Source organism: Pseudonaja textilis, chromosome 1, assembly GCF_049901715.1.
Source record: "Pseudonaja textilis isolate UNSWEBS1 chromosome 1, rPseTex1.2, whole genome shotgun sequence".
NCBI lineage: Eukaryota > Metazoa > Chordata > Lepidosauria > Squamata > Elapidae > Pseudonaja > Pseudonaja textilis.
Window position 1 is genome coordinate 36,973,654 of NC_141990.1, and position 19,828 is coordinate 36,993,481.

At 35.9% G+C, this 19,828-nt stretch overlaps 1 protein-coding gene across 1 annotated transcript in view; it reads right to left on the reverse strand.

The window, feature by feature from the left end:
* Window positions 1-2,406: 2,406 nt before the first annotated feature.
* The window catches only part of MSH2 (mutS homolog 2), a 79,177-nt gene continuing 61,755 nt past the window's right edge, over window positions 2,407-19,828 (reverse strand). Inside the window, exons 9-16 of the mRNA XM_026695995.2 lie at window positions 17,347-17,470; window positions 15,703-15,853; window positions 15,446-15,543; window positions 10,781-11,026; window positions 8,440-8,644; window positions 7,270-7,517; window positions 4,938-5,110; window positions 2,407-3,475 (exon numbers count right to left, since the gene is read on the reverse strand). Coding sequence (XP_026551780.1) covers window positions 3,305-3,475; window positions 4,938-5,110; window positions 7,270-7,517; window positions 8,440-8,644; window positions 10,781-11,026; window positions 15,446-15,543; window positions 15,703-15,853; window positions 17,347-17,470 — 1,416 coding nt within the window. The 3' untranslated portion in view covers window positions 2,407-3,304. The remainder of the gene's footprint in view (window positions 3,476-4,937; window positions 5,111-7,269; window positions 7,518-8,439; window positions 8,645-10,780; window positions 11,027-15,445; window positions 15,544-15,702; window positions 15,854-17,346; window positions 17,471-19,828) is intronic.

Sequence of the window (19,828 nt, forward strand, 5' to 3'; positions counted from 1 at the left end):
TCTTTAGACTAATTCACAATCTGAAGAGGACCCATGGCATTCAGTATAAAGGAAGAACACAATTTGCTGAACAATCCACTCAGAAAAAGCAGCAACATCCCTAGAGATGCCAGTGTAGCATTCCTCCAACATGGTGCCTTTAACAAATTGATACCATAACACCCATGATTCTCAACCAAATCAAAGCAAAATCAAATGGTCGTATTTCACAGTATGCTTTATTTTATATGATTTACTGGAGTAAATTTTACTGGGCTTCTATTTAACATTCACTATGATAATTTTGTTCGAAGAGCTTTAAGGACTCTTAACAATCACATAGATTTTCTTTATGATGGTCCCTTACTCAGCTTTCCAGGCCCAATGGTACAATAATCACCACTGTAACTACGTCCATCTGCCTTGCTGCTTCTGTTTTCTTCCATCTTTCCCATCATTAGAGCCTTCTCCAGAGAATTAGTTCTTCACATTGTGATTGAAGTAGGATAATTTGAGGCTGGTCATGTACATCTCAAGTGAGAACTCAGGACTGCTTTGTCTGGGGATCCATTTGTTTGTCTTCTTGTCTGTCCATGGGGCTTCATCAGGAGGAGGTAGCAAAAAATTAGTAATTTGTATATTCTTAACCAAGCTTGGGTCCCCACATGACCTTTTTCACATCTCCTACAGTGCCTGATAGGCATCATGCCAGTTCAAAAATATAAAGATCCCTGCCAAAATACACAACAGCAGTCACAGAACATACAAGACAGATCACTATGGCCACCAATGTGTATGTTAATATGTACACCAATATCCTTATACTTAATCGCTTTTCAGCTAATGGAGTGAACATAAATCATGTGCTAATTGTAATTGCTGAACAAACTGAAACAACCTCATCTGCACAATAATACTAAGCCATAAACAATCTAACCACGTTATAGCTTAATGCAATGCATGAACCCAGCTACTGTTTTGCCAATTCTATTAATGAACAATGTTGAGGCCAGGAAGTGCTTTAGACAATAATTTCTGCCTTGACAATAAACATTCTTGCATGTTATACTCTGCTCTACAATATATCCCAAAATGCTATGTGCTGATTGGAAATAGAAAACATTTGAAAGGGGACCTCCAAATAAAGACAACATGATCCATATTTTCCAGGCCCATTCATTAAATCTAAAGGCTGTTCTTCCCTTAAGTGAAAAGCTACCACACTTACTGCCTGTACTACAACCACTCAGTCCTGTTAGAACTAAGCAGGAAAAAAAATCATTTGCACAAAAAAATTTAACAGTTAAGTGCACTTTAACTCTCTCAACGGTAGCACAATTTACATCCCAAAACTGTCACTGTTACTACATTCTTATTACAGCTTCTTTTTCAGCTGCCATGTACTTCAGAGAAAGAAAATTTTTTTTGAAGAAAAGTGCTCAAGTTTTAGTGAATTAGTTCACTTAGCTTTAGAGCAGGGGTATCAAACTAGACGTCACAGCGGCATCACATGATTTCCCCCCCTTTGTTAAATTGGGCGTGGGCATGGCCAGCACGTGATGCATCCGGCCCAAGGGCCTCGAGTTTGACAACCCTGCTTTAAAGGATTTCTTAGAAAATTGAGCAGTACTATATAGCCCCTGAAGGATCTCAATATTTATCTGGAGTGAATATTATTCCAAATAGCAGATTAAAACTAAATATATCCATTTTGTCAATCATAATTTAAACAGATTAATAAATGGTTAATACATAAATTAGTATATCAGTAAAAGCAGAGTTTTCATTAGAACAAAATATTCCTTCTTTTCATTTGGATTATCTATCTATCTATCTATCTATCAATCAAACTTGGAGCAGCACAGTAGTGAAGATGCTGGGCTTGTCAGTTGGTGGGGTTCGAACCCGAGTGCTGCTTGACAGGGTGAACTCCCGTTCTTGCCCTAGCGCTGCCAACCTAGTAGTTGAAAAGCATGCAAATGTGAGTAGATAAAGAGGTGCCATTTTGGTGAATAAGGTTACTGTGTTCTGTACTTTCATGCTAATGGCCACATGATGACAGAAGTGTCTCTCAGACAACACAGGGTCCCTAGGACAAGAATCAGAGGTGAGCATCATCTTTTTAAGTCAGTCAGGACTGGACAGGGGAAAACTTTAATTTTAAAATTAAACTTAAAAGCCGTCCATCTCCCCTAGAAATTAAAATATTTTCTTAATTCTCTGTCTGATCAGTGGCATAAATATTACCTATAAAATATTAAAGCAAATATTTTTATATTTTTGTGATTTGTTCAAAAAAGAAATGAGTAATATGTGTAATACAGTAACACAGGCATGTAAGAAAGATTCCACAAAGATCCACTGAAGAAATATGCATATAATATGCCACTAAGCAACAGTGGAAGACAAACTCATGAGAAGACTAACTAATGGGAAGACAAACGATTTTTATTTTCTTCAGGTTGTTTGAAATGTTTTGAATAAAACATGAATAAAATATATAATAAAACTTTACACTGCATTAAGGATAACAATTTTAAGTTTAAAATCCCATGGAAGTCTTATAACTACAACCTTCACCAGCATGCAAATTAAACACAACTCTTAGTAAATGCTTTTTTTGTTCTAAACTTCAGGGTTAAATATATTGGCATAAGCTATTGGCCTCTAACAAATAATAGCAAAATGTCATGTCTCTTTTTGTTTCTGTGACATTAACATACCTCTTAATGACACAGAGAAGTGTGATTTATTCCAAGGCTGTCAGCCTGAAAGTATTTCAGAGGATACCACAAATATATATATATATATATATATATATATATATATATATATATATATATATTTCAAAAGTAAGATTGAAACAAGAATTCTTCAGTGATTGCAGCAAAATACAACCCAACAAGATACAACACATATATATATATATACACAAACAGCAGCAAAAGCATATCTTTATGGTTATAATATTTAGTAATGTAAAGAAATCTGTAGCATCTAGATCCAAAGCAGTCAAAGGCACTTTGGATCTGGCATAGAAAATGTACAACTGACAGAACACAGAAGATGCCTATGTGAGTTCTGGAGCTTTCCAGCCCACTACAGGGCAGTCCAACTAGGTTTATTTACCATTGTTATAGATTTCCCAACTCTACTGTTCTGACTTGCTTTATGTATGTGGATGAGAAAGTGGAACATGATGATTCCCGAGGCTTCTTCTTTACTATTGCTTGAGACTGAGAGGAAACAAAGTAGTTGTGGTGTTGATTCAGAGATTATGATCAGAAAAAAACCACAAGTTCAAGTGGTTTTAGTTAGTTATGTATCATGAGGTACCATTGATGTGGGAAATGATTCCATTTATAAAAGAATTATTTTTCCTCAAAACGTTGTCCTTTAACTCCTTTAGTTTGATCCGGATTTCTTCTTCAGACATTTCTGTCAATGGCATTGCTTTCACTTGAGAAAGGAAATCTTGAATTATTTGTTCCCCCTCCTGAAAAAGAAAAAAAAATGTATTTGTCAATTACTTAATATTAAACCATTAACCTTTAAAAACATACGTCCTTTATTTCATCATTGGCCAGACTAGAATAACAAAGCAGAATAATGAGATAAAACTGTTAAGCCTAAAGTAAGCAAATAAACATAAATAAAAATATATAAACAAATTGAACTGTTTTTACCCAAATCCAAATTGAGCTGACAAAAAAGTGAGAAAAGATACACTCTCATACTTGCCCAGATTGCTCAAATATTATTCATATCTGTAATAGCTGAAGAAGGCATATGATCAATGCCATAGTAACTAACTGATACATCCCTGCATTACAAGTGCTCTCTTTCCAAAGACGGAGATATCTTGATTCCTATGAATGGCCTATATGTTTTTCTTATCAGTTACAAAGTGATTCTTTGACAATCCTCAAATGTATCCATCACCTCAACTTCAATCTTTATAACCTTATACAAAAGCTTGGTTAACTAATCTCCAATGTTCTTTGTTCTTAACAGCAGGAGACCAATGACTCAGTATAACTTGTTAGCTTTAATGAAACAATAGCTGGATCATATCTAATTGTTAACATGTTCTGACATGAGCTTTTCCATCTTAACTGAATTTCCAGTGTCACATCTAAAAAAGGCTATGAAAAAAGTGCAAAAGAGAGCAACCAAAATAATCAGGGGGCTCAATCATTTTTCTATCACAAGTTGAGGTAATGGCCATTAGCTTTAAAGGAAGAACTTAAAGTTGTATGGAACAAGTCTATCAAAAACTACTTTTAAGATTGTTATCTCCAATTACTACTGTAGGGGTACAACAGGAGATGATGCCTTTTCCTGCTTACAAACACCTCAGAAGCATCTGACTGGCCATGGTAAGACAGAAAATGCTGGATTAAAATGCACCTTAGTTTGATCTTGCAAAGCCACTCTTATGCCAAAACAAACAAGCAAACTAATATTTTCTTCAATAAGGAATGAGCACCAGAAATAGCATACAAGTTGACAAGACTGCTTGAAATGACTTGCTGCTGATTCCCTAAAATTTCTCTCACAAAAATATCTTAAACCTAAAGCCAGAAGCCAGATCTCCATTTAGCAATGTTCTCTGTTTCAAAATGTTCCTCTTGTATTCTTCATCTTCTCTAGGTCCAACTATTTTTAATTCACAATGATAATCTATGTTTATTTTCAACTCAGGAGTGCATTTTTTTTTATAAAACTCAAGAGTATTGATTGTAAATATGATCTATATTTTTTATTCAAAAGATTTGTATGGCTGCTCATTTTAAAAGCATGCATCGGTTGTCAAGTCTCAATGGTTGTGTTAACTCATCACAATAAGCCAAAATGACATTATGATTAATATATATGAACTTAGCAAATATTTTCCAAAGAATTATGCAAAGCAGAATATAGACATTTTAATAAATAAACAGTAAAACCCAACAAACCTGCTTTTCCCTGTAGCATCTTTTGGCAGCTGGTTCTTCATCCTCCTCTTGAGATATTGCAATGTTCTGGAAGTCCTCCAGTTCCAGAGCTTTGGCCTTGGCACACTCAATCACATGTTTGGGAAAGGCAGCTAATTCTGCTACATGGATACCAAAGCTCTGGTCACAGGTCCCTGAAGAAGCATTATGAGGAAATCATTTTAATTTTAATGTTAACTTAATAACTTCAGACCACACAAGAACAGAATATGTACCCAAAACAAAATATTGACAAGTATTCAGGTCAATAGCAACAATACAGGTAATCCTCTACTTAACAACCATTTGTTTACTGACTATTTATAGTTACAACATTCTTTTTTTAAAAAAAAAACAATTTTATTGGTTTTTTAACAAACAAACAAAGACATAAAAACATCTGCTCTCTTCGATACTTATATACAAACAGTGTGTCGGTTGGTTCATCAGTTTTGTGCATTCATTTCATAGTCACAATTACAAATACATTACATAATAACTCTTATTATCAATTCAAACTTATATATCCACATATCATTATTGAAAAAAAAATTGACTATACTTTTATTCAATCATGCCTTATGAGATAACTATGATTTAAGTAATTTATTCTATAACAAATCATATAATCATACCTATTCTATCTTAAGAAAAAAGAAAAAAAACATTTTATAAATGTAATGTCAAGTAGCAAAAGAAAAGGGAGAAGAAAAATCAGTAATATTCCTTATTACCTAACATTCTAAATATTCTATTTTTGTATTTCATCATCCAGCCATTGATAGAAAAGGTCCCAAATTGTATAAAATTGTTTATCTTCTTGCTCTCTAATTTCAAATGTCAATTTACTCATCTCAGCACATTCCAATATTTTCTTAATAACTTCCTCCTGCAATGGAATTTTCTCATTTTTCCAATTTTTTGCAAAAACAATCCTAGCCGCAGTCAATACATTTACAATCAAGTATTTCAAATCTTTACTATAAACATCTGGTAAGATTCCCAGTAAGAAAAGCTCCGGTTTCAAATCTATATGTCTCTTTGTCATTTTTTCCAACCACATGCGGATTTTAGTTACAACATTCTTTACACTTAGGACTACTGCAGCAGCCCCTGGTCACGTGATCATCATTTAGATGTTTGGCAACCGATTCATATTTATGATGGTTGCAGTGTCCCAGAGGTCATGTGATCAACTTTTGTGACCATCAGGCAAGCAAAGTCAATGGGGAAACCAGATTCACTTAACAACTGTGTTATTAACTTAACAAATGCAGTGATTCACTTAACAATGTGGCAAGGAAGACTATAAAATGGGGCAAAACTCATTTAACAACTATCACTTAGCAACAGAAATTGTTGGGTTCAATTGTGATTGTAAGTCGAGGACTACCTGTAATCAACCCTTTGATGAGTTGGATAAGATTACATCCCCCAGATTTCTTATACTTAATAAAATGCATCCCAAATTGATAGAAATTAAATTTGACAATGTTTCTATTTTTGTACAATGTATAAAGTGCAACATAATTTCCAATTTGATTTTTAACCATTTTAATAAATTTCCCATATTTTATTATATATTTTTAATTGAAATATCATCGAATGATTTCAAAATGTTGTCACAATTATAAATAACAAATGCATATACTGTACATACACAGCCAAGATAAATTATATTTTGAGCAGGAGGTTGGATTAGAAGACCTCCAAGGTCTCTTCCAATTCTGTTATTTTGTTATAATCCTGTACAAATGCAAATTTTCAAATTATTATTTACTTGATTGGTGATTCCAATATAAATATTCAAGCTGATATGCACTGTATCAGCTGTTACAAATTTAAGTCCTTCCTTACAAAAAATTTGAATATTAAAATGGGACAAATTGAAGATTGATCATTTTAATTTTCTATGCGAGGTTTTTAACTCTCCTAATATATGTTCACAATTTTAAGTATATATTTTAAAAGTTGTAATCAATGAAGCCATTTCTGCATCACTATCCTTTAATACCCGAGTCTCTATTTCTAACAACTGTTTACTTGGATCTCATCAACTATTCATTATTTGAATCTGCTAAAATCAGTCCAGTTCAACAACTCAGCTGACATTTCTTATAAAGATATTATTAGATCAGATCCCAAGAGCTATATTTTCACAAAATCAAAGAAAGTAGAAATAGAGGAAAATATATTTTACAATCTATAAAGAGAAATATCTGAGACAATTTTTCAACTTTGCAAAGAAACAGTCACTCATTCTACAATAAAATAAAACAGATTTTCTCTGTCCCAGTTGAGTAATGCATCTCACCTTTTTTCACACGGTACAACATTGTCAGTGTTTCCTTTGTAGTTAATGCCGTAACATGCAAGTTATTTACAGTGGGTATTTCATCAGCCAGTGCAGTCAATTCATGAAAATGAGTAGCAAACATAGCAAAAGCTTTCATTTTGCTGGCAATGTATTCAGAAATTGCCCAGGCCAATCCAAATCCATCATATGTTGATGTTCCTCTCCCTAACTCGTCAATTATTATCAAAGAATGCTCGGTTGCAGTCCTAAAAGAAAAAAACAAAGATATTAGACTCTACTTTTAAAGTAGAACAGTTCGAAACAGTAACACATTTGTGTGTGTTATATCCACTAATATTTGCACTTTTATTTGCATTTGCTTACATGGGGTTGCAATGGGTAGGACATGACTTCGCAACAACAACAACAAAATTCTCTCTCTCTCTCTCTCTCTCTCTGTGTGTATGTGCGTGTGTGCACAAGAAATTTACATTGTAGTCATTTACATTGAAGTCATGCCAGTTTGGAAATACACATTTTAAGTTTGTTCTAAAATGTGACCTGATGAATGTCTTCTCATCTCTATATAGAAAGCAGAGTTTCTCTATACACTTAATCTAAACCTACAGATGGGTTTGTACAAGCAGACCTTCAAAGGACATTTTCAGGACAAGGGAAATCTGTAAGCAAATCTAGTTTGCAGAATGCTGCAGCCCTTGTTTTCAATTCCTACAATCTCCATACCTCACCCCAACCCAAATATCAGTATTCTGTGCTTACTGGGCTGTTTGAAATAGAGGTTTTCAAGATTTTGTGATTCCTCTTGAAACTCCATGGCCCAATATAATGCCCTTTTGCACAAGGGCAGTTCTTGTGCAAGCGATCAGTTGTGCAAGCAATTAATTTGAGATAGAAAAGAATAAAGCCCTGAGGGTGGGTATAGAAAAATAGAAAAAAGCTATTGATTTCTTTAGGAGCAAGAGCAGAAGGAAACAGAACTTTTCAATGAAGCAATGTAGCTAGGAGAAAAAATGGGGGAATGAAAAGTAGCTCTAGCAACAGGTAAGTGAAGACAGAATAGATCTTACAACCATCTGTGTGTTCTTTAGAAGGGGCAGATCAGTAAGCCTGGAGAAACAGTCTTTACCTTTCACACTTCTGCTGAACAAAAGTTGTCACTGCACTTACCTAAGGATGGAGGAGGTCTCCAGCATTTCTGCCATGAAGGTGGATACCCCTTTCAGTTGACTATCTCCAGCTCCAACTCGAGCCAGAATGCAGTCAACAATAGTCACTTCTGCAGAGTCACATGGCACAAAACATCCTACTTGGGCCATAAGAACGATCACCCCAGTCTGCCGTATATAAGTAGATTTTCCTCCCATGTTTGGCCCTGCAGAGCAAGTATTCCCCAAAAGTTAAACAAAATTGCACGGGATTTCAGAACTGTAAACTGGACAGCCTTCTTTAGCAACTTCATATTTACAGTTTTTTACAGTCTTTAACTAGAATTTTTATTCTATATAACTAGAATATTTATTGCTAATTTAGGCATGTCCCTTATTTCAGTTTCTACAGACAAATGTTGTCAATATCTGCTATCATCTGCAGTAATAATTTCCTGTTAAGCCTATGCCTCCACCCACAATCAGAACACTAGCTGTATGGGCAGCAATAAAGGATGCTGGGAGCTATAGCTCAGGAACACCTGAGGGCCAAGAGTCTTTCGCTCTTGCACAAGGGTCTAGCAGACAACTGAATTTTAAAATAGGCAACATTTCTGAATAAACAAAGCTTCAATGGCAGGATTCTCCTGGTGACTCACATTCATGACCCAAATGCAAAGAGCAACAAAAGGACTTATTTTCCCAGCAAAAGAATAGAATTCTTTATTGGCCAAGTGTGATTGGACACGCAAGGAATTTATCTTGGTGCAAATGCTCTCAGTGTACATAAAAGAAAAGATACATTCATCAAGAGTCAAGAATCATAAGGTACAACTCTTAATAATAGTCATAGGGTATAATAAGCAATCATTTCAAATCAAATCAACGAAAGCAACCAAGCCTTTGGGATCGCCCTTCCTCTTATTATAAGCCTTTGCTGCTTGTGGTTCATGACCAACTAATGAATGGAAGGAGATAGCTCTGCCAAGGCTAACCAGAGGTGAAAGGTTTTTTGCCCATGGCCTTGCTTGGAAGAACTGTGACAAATGGAATTCAAAAGGGTGGGGGGTGTCGGTGTTCTTTTTAAATACAGGATTTTGTGCAAACTCCATTAAACTAATGAGTACGAAACAAAACTAGCCTTTGGCTAATGTTATCCTCTCTTCCCACCTAGAAAAACATAAGCTTACATTTAAGAAATGTCAAAATTTGAAATGGTCAGTTTCTTTTTAAAAAGAAATCAAATACAAAAGAAATTACTGTAGGTTAGACTGGAAAACCAAAATAGTGTCTCAGAAGGCAGCAGCGGCAAATCATTTCCACACTGTTGCAAAGAAATCATCATATATTTACCTAGTCTGTAAATAATAGGAAAGTGTAGGTATGTCCAATTTGGGGGTGAAGCTCTCCCTAGCAACCATAAAATCACAGAAAAACTGTTTCGCCAAAGATGCTATGGGAAAAGAGAGGCTGGGAAATGCCTAGAGAACTAAGAGTAAAATAACCAAGAGTGCATCCTTCAGACTTCCGTGTGGTTATTTATAAGGGAAGGAATTAAATCTTTGGGGTAGATGAAAGCACCATAAAATTACTTAGGCATTTTGTTGAGATAGCATTCTACAGGAGAGTGGAAAAGTCTGGCTTTGTTACAGGAAAATAAAGGAGAATGGATGTTTCAAATACACAGGGGTACACGAGAATTGAACAGAACATTCAAAGGCCAAACTGGTCATCTGTGCCCTCACTTGCACAGACCTCACCTAAAATCTCTAGGGTATTTTACAGATTAAAGTGCTGCAGATCAATCATTTTCAAGGTATGAGTCATTCAATCTGAAGAACTGCTATAGAAAACAGTGAATTAAAAAAACACCACTGATTACAACCAAGTTGGGGGTGGAAGGGGGAAGGGTTACTTCTATTTGGGACTTCCCGGAAGAGGAAATGAGGAGGAACAACAACAAAAAAGAACAGGAAACAAACCGAGGGTGGGGGTTTGCTCCAGACTTTTTCCACAGAAAGCCCAACCCCCACCCAGGCAACCCCAGCTGTTCCAAGTTTATTGCTTTATTCGCAGATCACAAAAATCATCCCCTCTTATTTGGAGAGTAGCAGTGCATCAATTCCCACTTTAAAAGTGAAATTTGGATGCATGAGGCTTACTTGAAAATGCCTCCCTTTAGAATCTAAAATTGACTGCACACCTAAACACAAAATACTCTTTTGGAACAACTGTTATGCCACCTTTTTCTGTCTGTTTAAAGGCAAAGCTTCAAGCCTTTTAAAGCATCCACATAAAAAATTGCAGTTCAAACAGGGTCAGACGGGAAAGACCACAAACATGATATAAAAATGAAGTCTTACCAGTAATGATGTGGAACATCTGTTTGTCCTTCTCAAAAGTAACATCATTTGGGATGAAGGCAACATCATCTTGAACTTCAATGCAAGGGTGCCTGGAAGCTTTCAAGATAATTCTTCCTTGCCCTTTTTCTAGAATAACTGGGCGCACATATGGTATTGGTGCTGCATTTGATGCATGAGCAAAACTGACAATGGCATCTAGCTGGGCAATGACATCATTGAGAATTTGAATGGGTTCCCTGTACCCTATTGAAAAGAAAGCATGTTCAGATATTTTTCTCACTGTGCAGAAAGCCAAAGGGAATTCCTAATGTTATTTTAGTACCATTCTCTTTAACCAACTGTGGTCAATTTGACATAGAATTTCACCCAATATATTCTTTTCATTTACAGTTGGATTTTTATTTCATTGTAATTTTGTAATTGTGGGAAATAGACTGATCTTTAGCAAGTAAAGTTAGTCCTACTTAGTAAGTTGAATGGGAAATCAACAAAAAAGATCAAGGCTGTGGGTTAAACTAAAAAGGCGAAAAACAGAATATAACAGGAAGCTACTTCCACATCATTGTTCCATTTATGAAATCATCAGGAATCAAATTGGTTTTTTTTTATAGCTAGAGAGATGTTATATGTTTCAGTTTTAAAATCCCTTGATATTAGATTCAAATTCAGTCAAAGTTAAGTTCCAGCAACCAATGGGATTTAGGCTGCTGAATCCAGCTGACTCAATTAGTTCTTCTCCTCCAACTTAGTGTCTAATATACCAATGCCATCATAAGTATCAAAAGCCCATTAATGTAAGAGATTCTCGGAGCAGAATATAAAGAATGCTAACAGACAAACCCAACACTTACAACAGAATAAAAATTGGAAGAAAGAAAGTCCATTACACAAAAGGAATTATGGGGAAAATGGAGTGCTGGATTTGAATCAAGATGAGATATAATTTCTACATTAGACTCATATCCCTCAGTAAAGTCAGTGCTTGAGTTACAATATTTAGTTTCTAGCTACCGGTATGATGTTTCAAGGGTCTGACAAACTTTAGCCAAATTCATGCTGCCCTAAATGAGCCTGAAAAACAGCATGTCAGAAGCAGCAAGTTTTGTTGTTATATCTGGTAGTGGATTGCCTAAGGGTGTGTTTGAATGTAACATTGAGTTTGTTGAGGAATAGCAAATTAAAGGATTAACAAGCCAGCAGAAGGGGGAAAAGTACGGTAGTGGTGGCACTACACTTCCATTTCCTGAAATATAAGATGTATGACACAAGTTCTAGACCAGGTTTGCAAATAGACCTATAAAAGCTACCAGCTTCCTCATACTATAATTAAAACAAAACTGGATCTTCTTTCTACGTGAAGGAATAATGAAGCTGTTTCCCATGCCATGTGTATTTTGGGGGGCTTAGATCTCTTTCTAGGTAAGTTCTTCATTCGGTCATCACTTCCTCTATATATAAAATTCAGACTGGTTTACCTAGCGTTGTCTTTGGAGAATATTCATAAACAGCAGCTAGTACAGAATATTTCAATTCATTTTCTCAAAGAGGAAGTTGCAGACAACATGTTCTCAAGACAACTGAAAGGCTACCATACTTCTTCCAGTGACATGTCAAGTCTGAGCATCTTGAAAGAGTCTCTTCTACCTTCCCTCTCAGATAAAAACATGCAGCTTGGGCTCTGTGTGGAGACATCAATACAATGGAATGGTCTTCCCAATGGGATTCAACTGACAATTCTTGTTAAGCAACAAGTGAAGACCTGGTACATTATGGTCATAAATCATGACAGTTGTAAAGTGTTTTTAACTTTGTTGCAGTAGTCATTAAGCAAAAAACATGATTCTAAAGTGACCTCCAGGGTCATTAAGTGAAGTTATTGTTTGTTATGTCCTGTTTCTGCCATAAATCAGAAGTAAACACCAGGTTTTGGGAGAAAAAGTTTTACATCATAGTCGCGTGATTATGGATGCTGCAAACATCCATAAATGCAAGCTGGTGGCTGAGCAGCCAAAATGCAGTTATATGACTTGGGGAGGGGGGGAGTTGTTGGAACTTTTGTACTAGGTCATAAATACCTTTTGAGTTATCTGTCATAACTTCAAACAGTTGCTAAGCAATTGGTTGTTGAGGACCTGAATCTATCTATCTGCCAAGAATCGACTGAGCTGATGACACACAATCAATTTTTGTTCCATTTTACTTTCTTTGCTTTCAAAAATGTTGAGAACTATTTTTTTAATGTTAAGCGCACTTTGGATAATTACCGTTGAAGCAAAAAATGCATTTGGTACGATATGCTAAATAATGAGTGTGTTCTATCTAATTCAGAATGCAGCAATGTAGGCAAGAAAGGACCAAAAAAATCCCACCTATAATTTTTATAATAGGTGCTTTGATTTTAAAGGAACTATCATTTCTTTATTTCCTTTTAACGGGACCTGCTCTGAATATCTATATTCAGCAAATAAGCAGCTACACTTGTTAATGGCAGATGGTCCTGGACTTGCAATCAAAAGGGCACAGCAATGCACTAATCAAGTGTAATTGCATCTGAAAGCAATGGCAATCCCTGCAGTCCCAGTTATCATCATTAACTGAATCCCACGGTCACTAGGAGAGGCAATTTCCTGCCAACTTCCCACAACCAAAATCAGTGGGGAAACCGATAGGAAGTTGCTAAGCTGTCTGGCAGGTAAGTAACCGCTACCAGGTGGGGGAGGAAGTCAGGCTGCAGGAGAGGGGGGAGGATTGGGGAGTGCAGGACAGGTGCCATGTGGGTTAGGAAAAGTATGGGAGAGGTGCCATGTGGGTTGGGGAGTATATGCTGGGGTGCACAAGTGGCCAGCAACAGCACAGAGGAGCAGGGGAGTGACTTGTGACTTTTTGGGAAAGCCAGCAGGGAAGGTTGCAAATGGTAATCAAGTGATTGCAGGATGCTTAGCAAGAGGTCCTAAGTGTGAATGTGCTGCCAAGCACACAGATCGCAATCACATTACCATGGAGGTGCTGGGACAGTTGCAACCACCATTCATTCAGCACCATCATAATTTTGAACAGTCACTGAATGAATATTCATAAATCAAGGAGTATCTGTACATTAATAAATTAGAGAGACAGTTATTTGAAGGCTTCCAGAATTTAGTAGACAAATTGATAAATGGACCTCATGGCATCTAATTATGTTTTATTTCATTCTATAATGAATGCAAGATTCAGCAAGCAAAGAGGCTAAAGACAGTGTAAATGAACCTTAACTCTTTTTTAGAGAAAGAAAAATCCCTAGAAGTTTATACTATCCAGCGCATTTAGAGGGATTGGAAAAATGAAGAATAAAAATATCTTGCTTTATTCAAAGCATTTGGATTGAAGGTGGATTGTGGATTGAATCTATTTTGTTAAATCCCCACAAGTCTATTCTGACATATATTCAATGTCTAGAATCAGAAATTAATATGTAGACTAATGAATGTAAAGTATTGCTTATTGCTTGGAACATTATGTACCAAATGTTTAGGCAGCCACTTGTCATGAGCTCTCATGCAAACTGGAACAGCTTATGCAACAGAAAGCTACAAACTAGTCCATTTGCCTGGATCATAATCTTACTCATGCTTATGTTATCTATTCATCACTTCCCTACCACCCAGGGAAAAGCTTTTCTGCTCTACCTGCAAGAAGTGATCAAAAAAGGTACTTTGGTTTATCAATTGTTTATACCAGGGCAACGGTGCAGATAGCCAAGAGTATTTGCCAAAATTCGTCTGTGTAAGCATGATGCAAGTTTGTTTTTAAAATGGCAAAATTAGTATTTAAAACTCACAAACTGTTAATTCCTGTTAAACCTAAAATCCCATTTTGCCAAAGATGTGACTTTAAAAGAGGTAGAAATTCAGAGATCCTACATTCCCTTTCTTGAAACAAGATAATCTACTATGCTATGTGCTGTGCTGTGCTGTGCTGTGCTGTGCTATGCTATGCTATGCTATGCTATACAAATCACACTATAATAAATATATATACTTTTTATTGTTGTGGTTGTTTTTAGACCAGGCTGTCTTCTATTGCTTTATGTTTGTAACACTTTTAATTATGTATTAAATTTTGGTAAGCCAACCAGTCTAGTGGAGTGAGCACCCATAACAAATTTAAATCTATCTATCTATCTGTCTATCTATCTATCTATCTATCATCCATCCATTTCGGTTTAAAAGGAGAGTGGATACAATTTGATGGGAATGAAGACTAAGTAAGAATGACAATTTGTTTTAGCAGAAATTAGTTGTGGGAAGTTTCTATATGCTTTCTGTTTCTTCAACACCATTTTTTGCCTTTAAAACTGGTATTATTTATTATACCAAATGATGAACCAGATGGAATTCTGATTGAGAATGGATATTAACCTATCGATATATCCTCATGATAGAATTTAGAAAAAAATGTACTTCCCACGGCACTTCCCATAGGAAATTGATACTTCCCATGGCACTTTAAATTTTTTTCAAAATAATAATTATATCCTATTTGTTCTTTCAAGTCAAAATGTTTTGGAAGTTCTACTGGTTCCTATGTGGATGCATGGCTGATCTGCTCAATGCCCTTTCTATTGAATTATTTATTCTCTTAACATACATGGCAATTTCAGAAGCAAGCACGTAGTCTTACCTGATGCAACATTAATTATTTCTTTAACTACAGCATCTTGCATTTCTTCATATTCTTTTCTGTTCTTCATATACTCTTCATTAATATCTTTCAATGCACTGGACATAAACAAAAAAGTCAGAAATGTTTGCAACATTTGACTTTGTAATATTCCACTGTTTTCCCTGTTTTTCCCAATCATTTTCCAAGTAGCATACTCAAAGAGACTGTTCAGGGCTAAAAGCAGGAACAGAACTGACTTGTGATTTTGACATTACCTGTTATAGAATTTCACCCCATTCTTCTGGGTTTCCAAGATCTTATATTTCACATTATTCCGCAAAACCTTCTCTTCTCTGTACGTAATTCTGAAAAAATGTCCGAACTGTGCATTGCATTCTAATTTGATACTCTTGCCAGCTTCCAAACCTTTTTTTTCATTTAGGAAGGAAAGAAGAAATAGCATATATGACTGATTATGCACCATAAGAGCATACAAATCACACCTCCATCATCTTCACTCAATCAATTTTTTTCCTTGGTTTTGCTGCTTAACATTGTACCAGGTCCCTTACTGCAAAGTCAACTGAGCAATCATAGCACTTGGAGAAAGTCCTATCACCAAGCTGGCCAGAAAAAAGCATCCAATAAATTTTCATTAATGGATCTCCCAACAGTAGAGGTATATCTAATTTGTAACATCATCACATTACCTAAAACAGTGGTAAAAGAACCAGGCTCTTATTAAATATTTTGTTTCGGAACGCTCCTTAAACCACAGTCTACAATCAAGAAGCATGAGAGTTTTGGTGTTATAAATGCCCACCTCAATCTATATTCCAATTTAGTAAAGGCAAGGTAAAGTTAAGGTAAGAATAAAGTTAACCCAGAACTGAGCCTGGCTACAATGATAATTGAGGGGGGGGGGTATACAGAAGTAATTTCTCACTGGCTTCTTTTGGGATGTTTTTCAACTTCCCATAGAAGTAACAACTTAGGGCCAATTTCCTTTAGTTTCAAACTCTGACAAGTAGATGCTGCCACTTGTTGAGACAAATAAAATGTAGGTGTTTAAATAAGACCATGTATTTAATTGCTTTGGACAGCATTATCAAAGGAAATTATAATAAATCTGTCAACAGGATACTCTTACCTTCATTTCAAAATTACAAACATAGTAGGGTTAGCAATAGCCGTTTTCTAAGCCTATTTATTCTTTATATAATCATTCCCATTATGGCATATCAATTTAGCGGTCAAAGTTGCATTAGGTGGACCTCCTCAATGTACTGACATATACAGAAAGCCTAAGGAGAAATGCAGTTCCGAAGTATGGTGCCTCTGACTCCACAGCTTTTGCATTTTTAACATTTTCAGTAGAAATGAAATGACAAGCAACTAATTGGGAAGGGGTGGGGGGAGAGCTACAACACCATTGACTGGGCATCCTTGAATAGTGAAATAATTTTCCAGAACTGTTCCTTCAGAGTGTCTTTTCCACATCAAGGACTCCTGAAGATATGCATAAAAATGGTATGTATTCACTGAAGACCCTGAATGTGTAGAGTGAATAAAAACAGGGTGCTAGCAGAACCTAGAAAATGACTGAAGTTCAAAGTAAATATTAGTAGCAGTGGGAAAGCTGATCTGACTTTCTTATTGAAGAAACCCTAATAAGTTTCCAAGAAGGGATTAAAAGAGCAATATGCTGCAGCTTTATCTAACCCGGTGCCTCCAGATGTTCTGGGGTTACAACTCCCAGAAATCCCCAGGCTGCAGAAGGGTGACATGGAGCACTGCATTTTAGCCTGTGAAGCTGTCTTAAGTAAGTCAATATTGATGGTGACTTGAAAGGAGAAAGAAAAAAAATCAACAAACTTAAAAGTACTTCTCGGTAAAATAATTTTCACCCTCCAACATACTTAGTTCCTTGGCTGCAACGTTCAGTACACCCTGCATTTTTTTTTCCAGCTTATTCATACTTTCTCTCAATTCAGCAAGATTGGGATCAATAGAAGGTTTGACAAGGTATTCATGACTTTCCACCTAGAAAACAAAGTTCACAAAATTTGCACTCTTTTTACAAACTCAGTTAACAACTAAGGTATAATGACTAAGAATTTCATTAATCAAGAGTTTGGAAAAATAATCACAAAATCATTTAATTTTTCAGCCAAAGGGCTACACCAGACCTTTCAGCAAAAAACATGATTTCTTCAACTGCATCACTAGAAAACATGTGCTAGAATCTCCCTTCATGAATTCTTTATTCATAGAAAATCAACACAGCAGCAGGTGAGGGCATTATTGTGCTACAGTATACCTTGTTTTATATTGAAAAGAACACCACTACAACTCAAGGAAATCTGTCCAACTTTCCTTCTTCTAAAGAGATTCTATTGTTATCATTCCAAAGGTACTATATTCATATCCCATTTTCCTTTTTTAATAGAGGACTAAATACTTTTAAAAAGATAAACAAAAAACAAGGGTTTGGAATGGAAGACAACATCTGGATCTTCTTTGCATTACATTGAACAAGGTAAGGATTCTGCAAAATAAAAGCTCTGCCTGGAAACACCAATCATCTAGGAATCTGCTTCACAGGAAAGAGCCATTATTTCTTCCATGCATAAATCAAAACAAACTGAAACTGCATAGTTCAAAAGAAATGTAGAATGCAGTCTGTTAAAATTATAGTGGAGTTCTATAACTCCGGAGGAATTTTCTCCCTGCACACAAATGGAGTAAATCTAAATCAAGTCTTAGTCTTTCAATCACAATGCTGTATCAGTGGAGTTTTAATATGCCTCAGAAGACCTGGGCCTTTCCAAGTGGTGTACCTGTCAGATACTGGGCTTAACGTGCTTGTATGTGTGACAATTAACAGAAAGAGAATTCCATTTTCCATCTTTTTGTCTTGGCAAAAAAAGCACTAGTAGCAAATAACAGCTGAAATCACCCCAATCTGACCCGGTTGGGTAATGCAGATCTGGTTTTTAAAGAGACCCTATAAGGATTTCCATGGGCAGCCCTGCTATGACACAGAAAGGCCACTCTACAAGTGGCCATTTCTTCTCTTATGTCAAGCTTGCAACTGCAAGGATCTGAAGAAACAGTCCAGGGCAGGGGGCAGTGGCTGGCATAATGCTCAAGAACATCATATGCTGAGGATACAACTGATAGTACTGTTTAGGGTCAGAACTGATTGATGATTATCTATCTATCTATCTATCTATCTATCTATCTATCTATCTATCTATCTATCCTTTATTATTTTCACAAATAACTCAAGGTGGAGAACATATCCAACACATCTTTCTCCTCCTATTTTCCTCTCAACAACAACCTTATGAGGTGATTTGGGCTAAGACAGAGTGACTTATTCAAGGTCATCTAACTGGCTTTCATGGCTAAAGTAGAACTTGAACTCACTGTCTCTTGCTTTCCAGCCTTGTACTTAATATCTAGACCAAATTCGCTCTACTACTATAACTACTACTAATATCGTATTAATGAAAATCGTCAGGGTTGTTAGTGTGGAGAAAATCAGAAGTAGTATAAGAATTGTGTGCAGCTCTTCCAATTGATTACTGAAAGTTAAGGCAAGAGCTAAACAATAAAGACAGTCTGCATTAATATGAAAGAACATGGAAAAAAACTAGCTATCAAAGAATTATCAAAGGACTAAAATATAAAAGGACTATTTCATTCAACAAAAGTCAGAAGTCTCCCTCTGAGTAGAATTTGAACACAAAATAGTATTTTCCTTTTAGTATATATTCTACTACCCAATAGCTCAAGATTTTATTTATATTTTTTTGCCTTTGAGTCAGTATTGACTCTTGGCACAACCTGGACAGGTCTCTGAAGTTTTTTGGCCAGTTTCTGAAGTGATTTGCCACTACCTTTTTCCTAGGGCTGAGACAATAAGTAGCTCAAGGTCACATAGCTGGTTTTGTGCTTAAAGCTGTGCTAGAACTCATGAGCTCCCATATTCCAGCCCAGACCCTTAATCACTACACTAAACTGGTTCTCTTGTTAAAAATACATTGGCTCTAAGCATGAAATATCAGAAAAAGCAGATATAGAAATGTGATACGTTACAGAAGGAAAACATGCACTGTTTGTTTTTCAACTGAATGACTTGTCAGTTTATAACTATAACAAGACGATAATTTGTACACAAGACAAAGGGAAGAAGTAAAAAAGAAAGGAGGGCGAGGATATTCAAGAGAATAAGTGGGGCTGGCATTCTGAGGGTAACTGGCCTAGCAGTGGCTATTTGTAGTTCTATATCTGAAAAATTGACAAGGGAGCTGATAAGAGAAAAGACTATGTTTTAGCATACGAAATACATAAAACTAGTTACATAAATAGTGAATGGGTTTCTTGCTGAGGCCG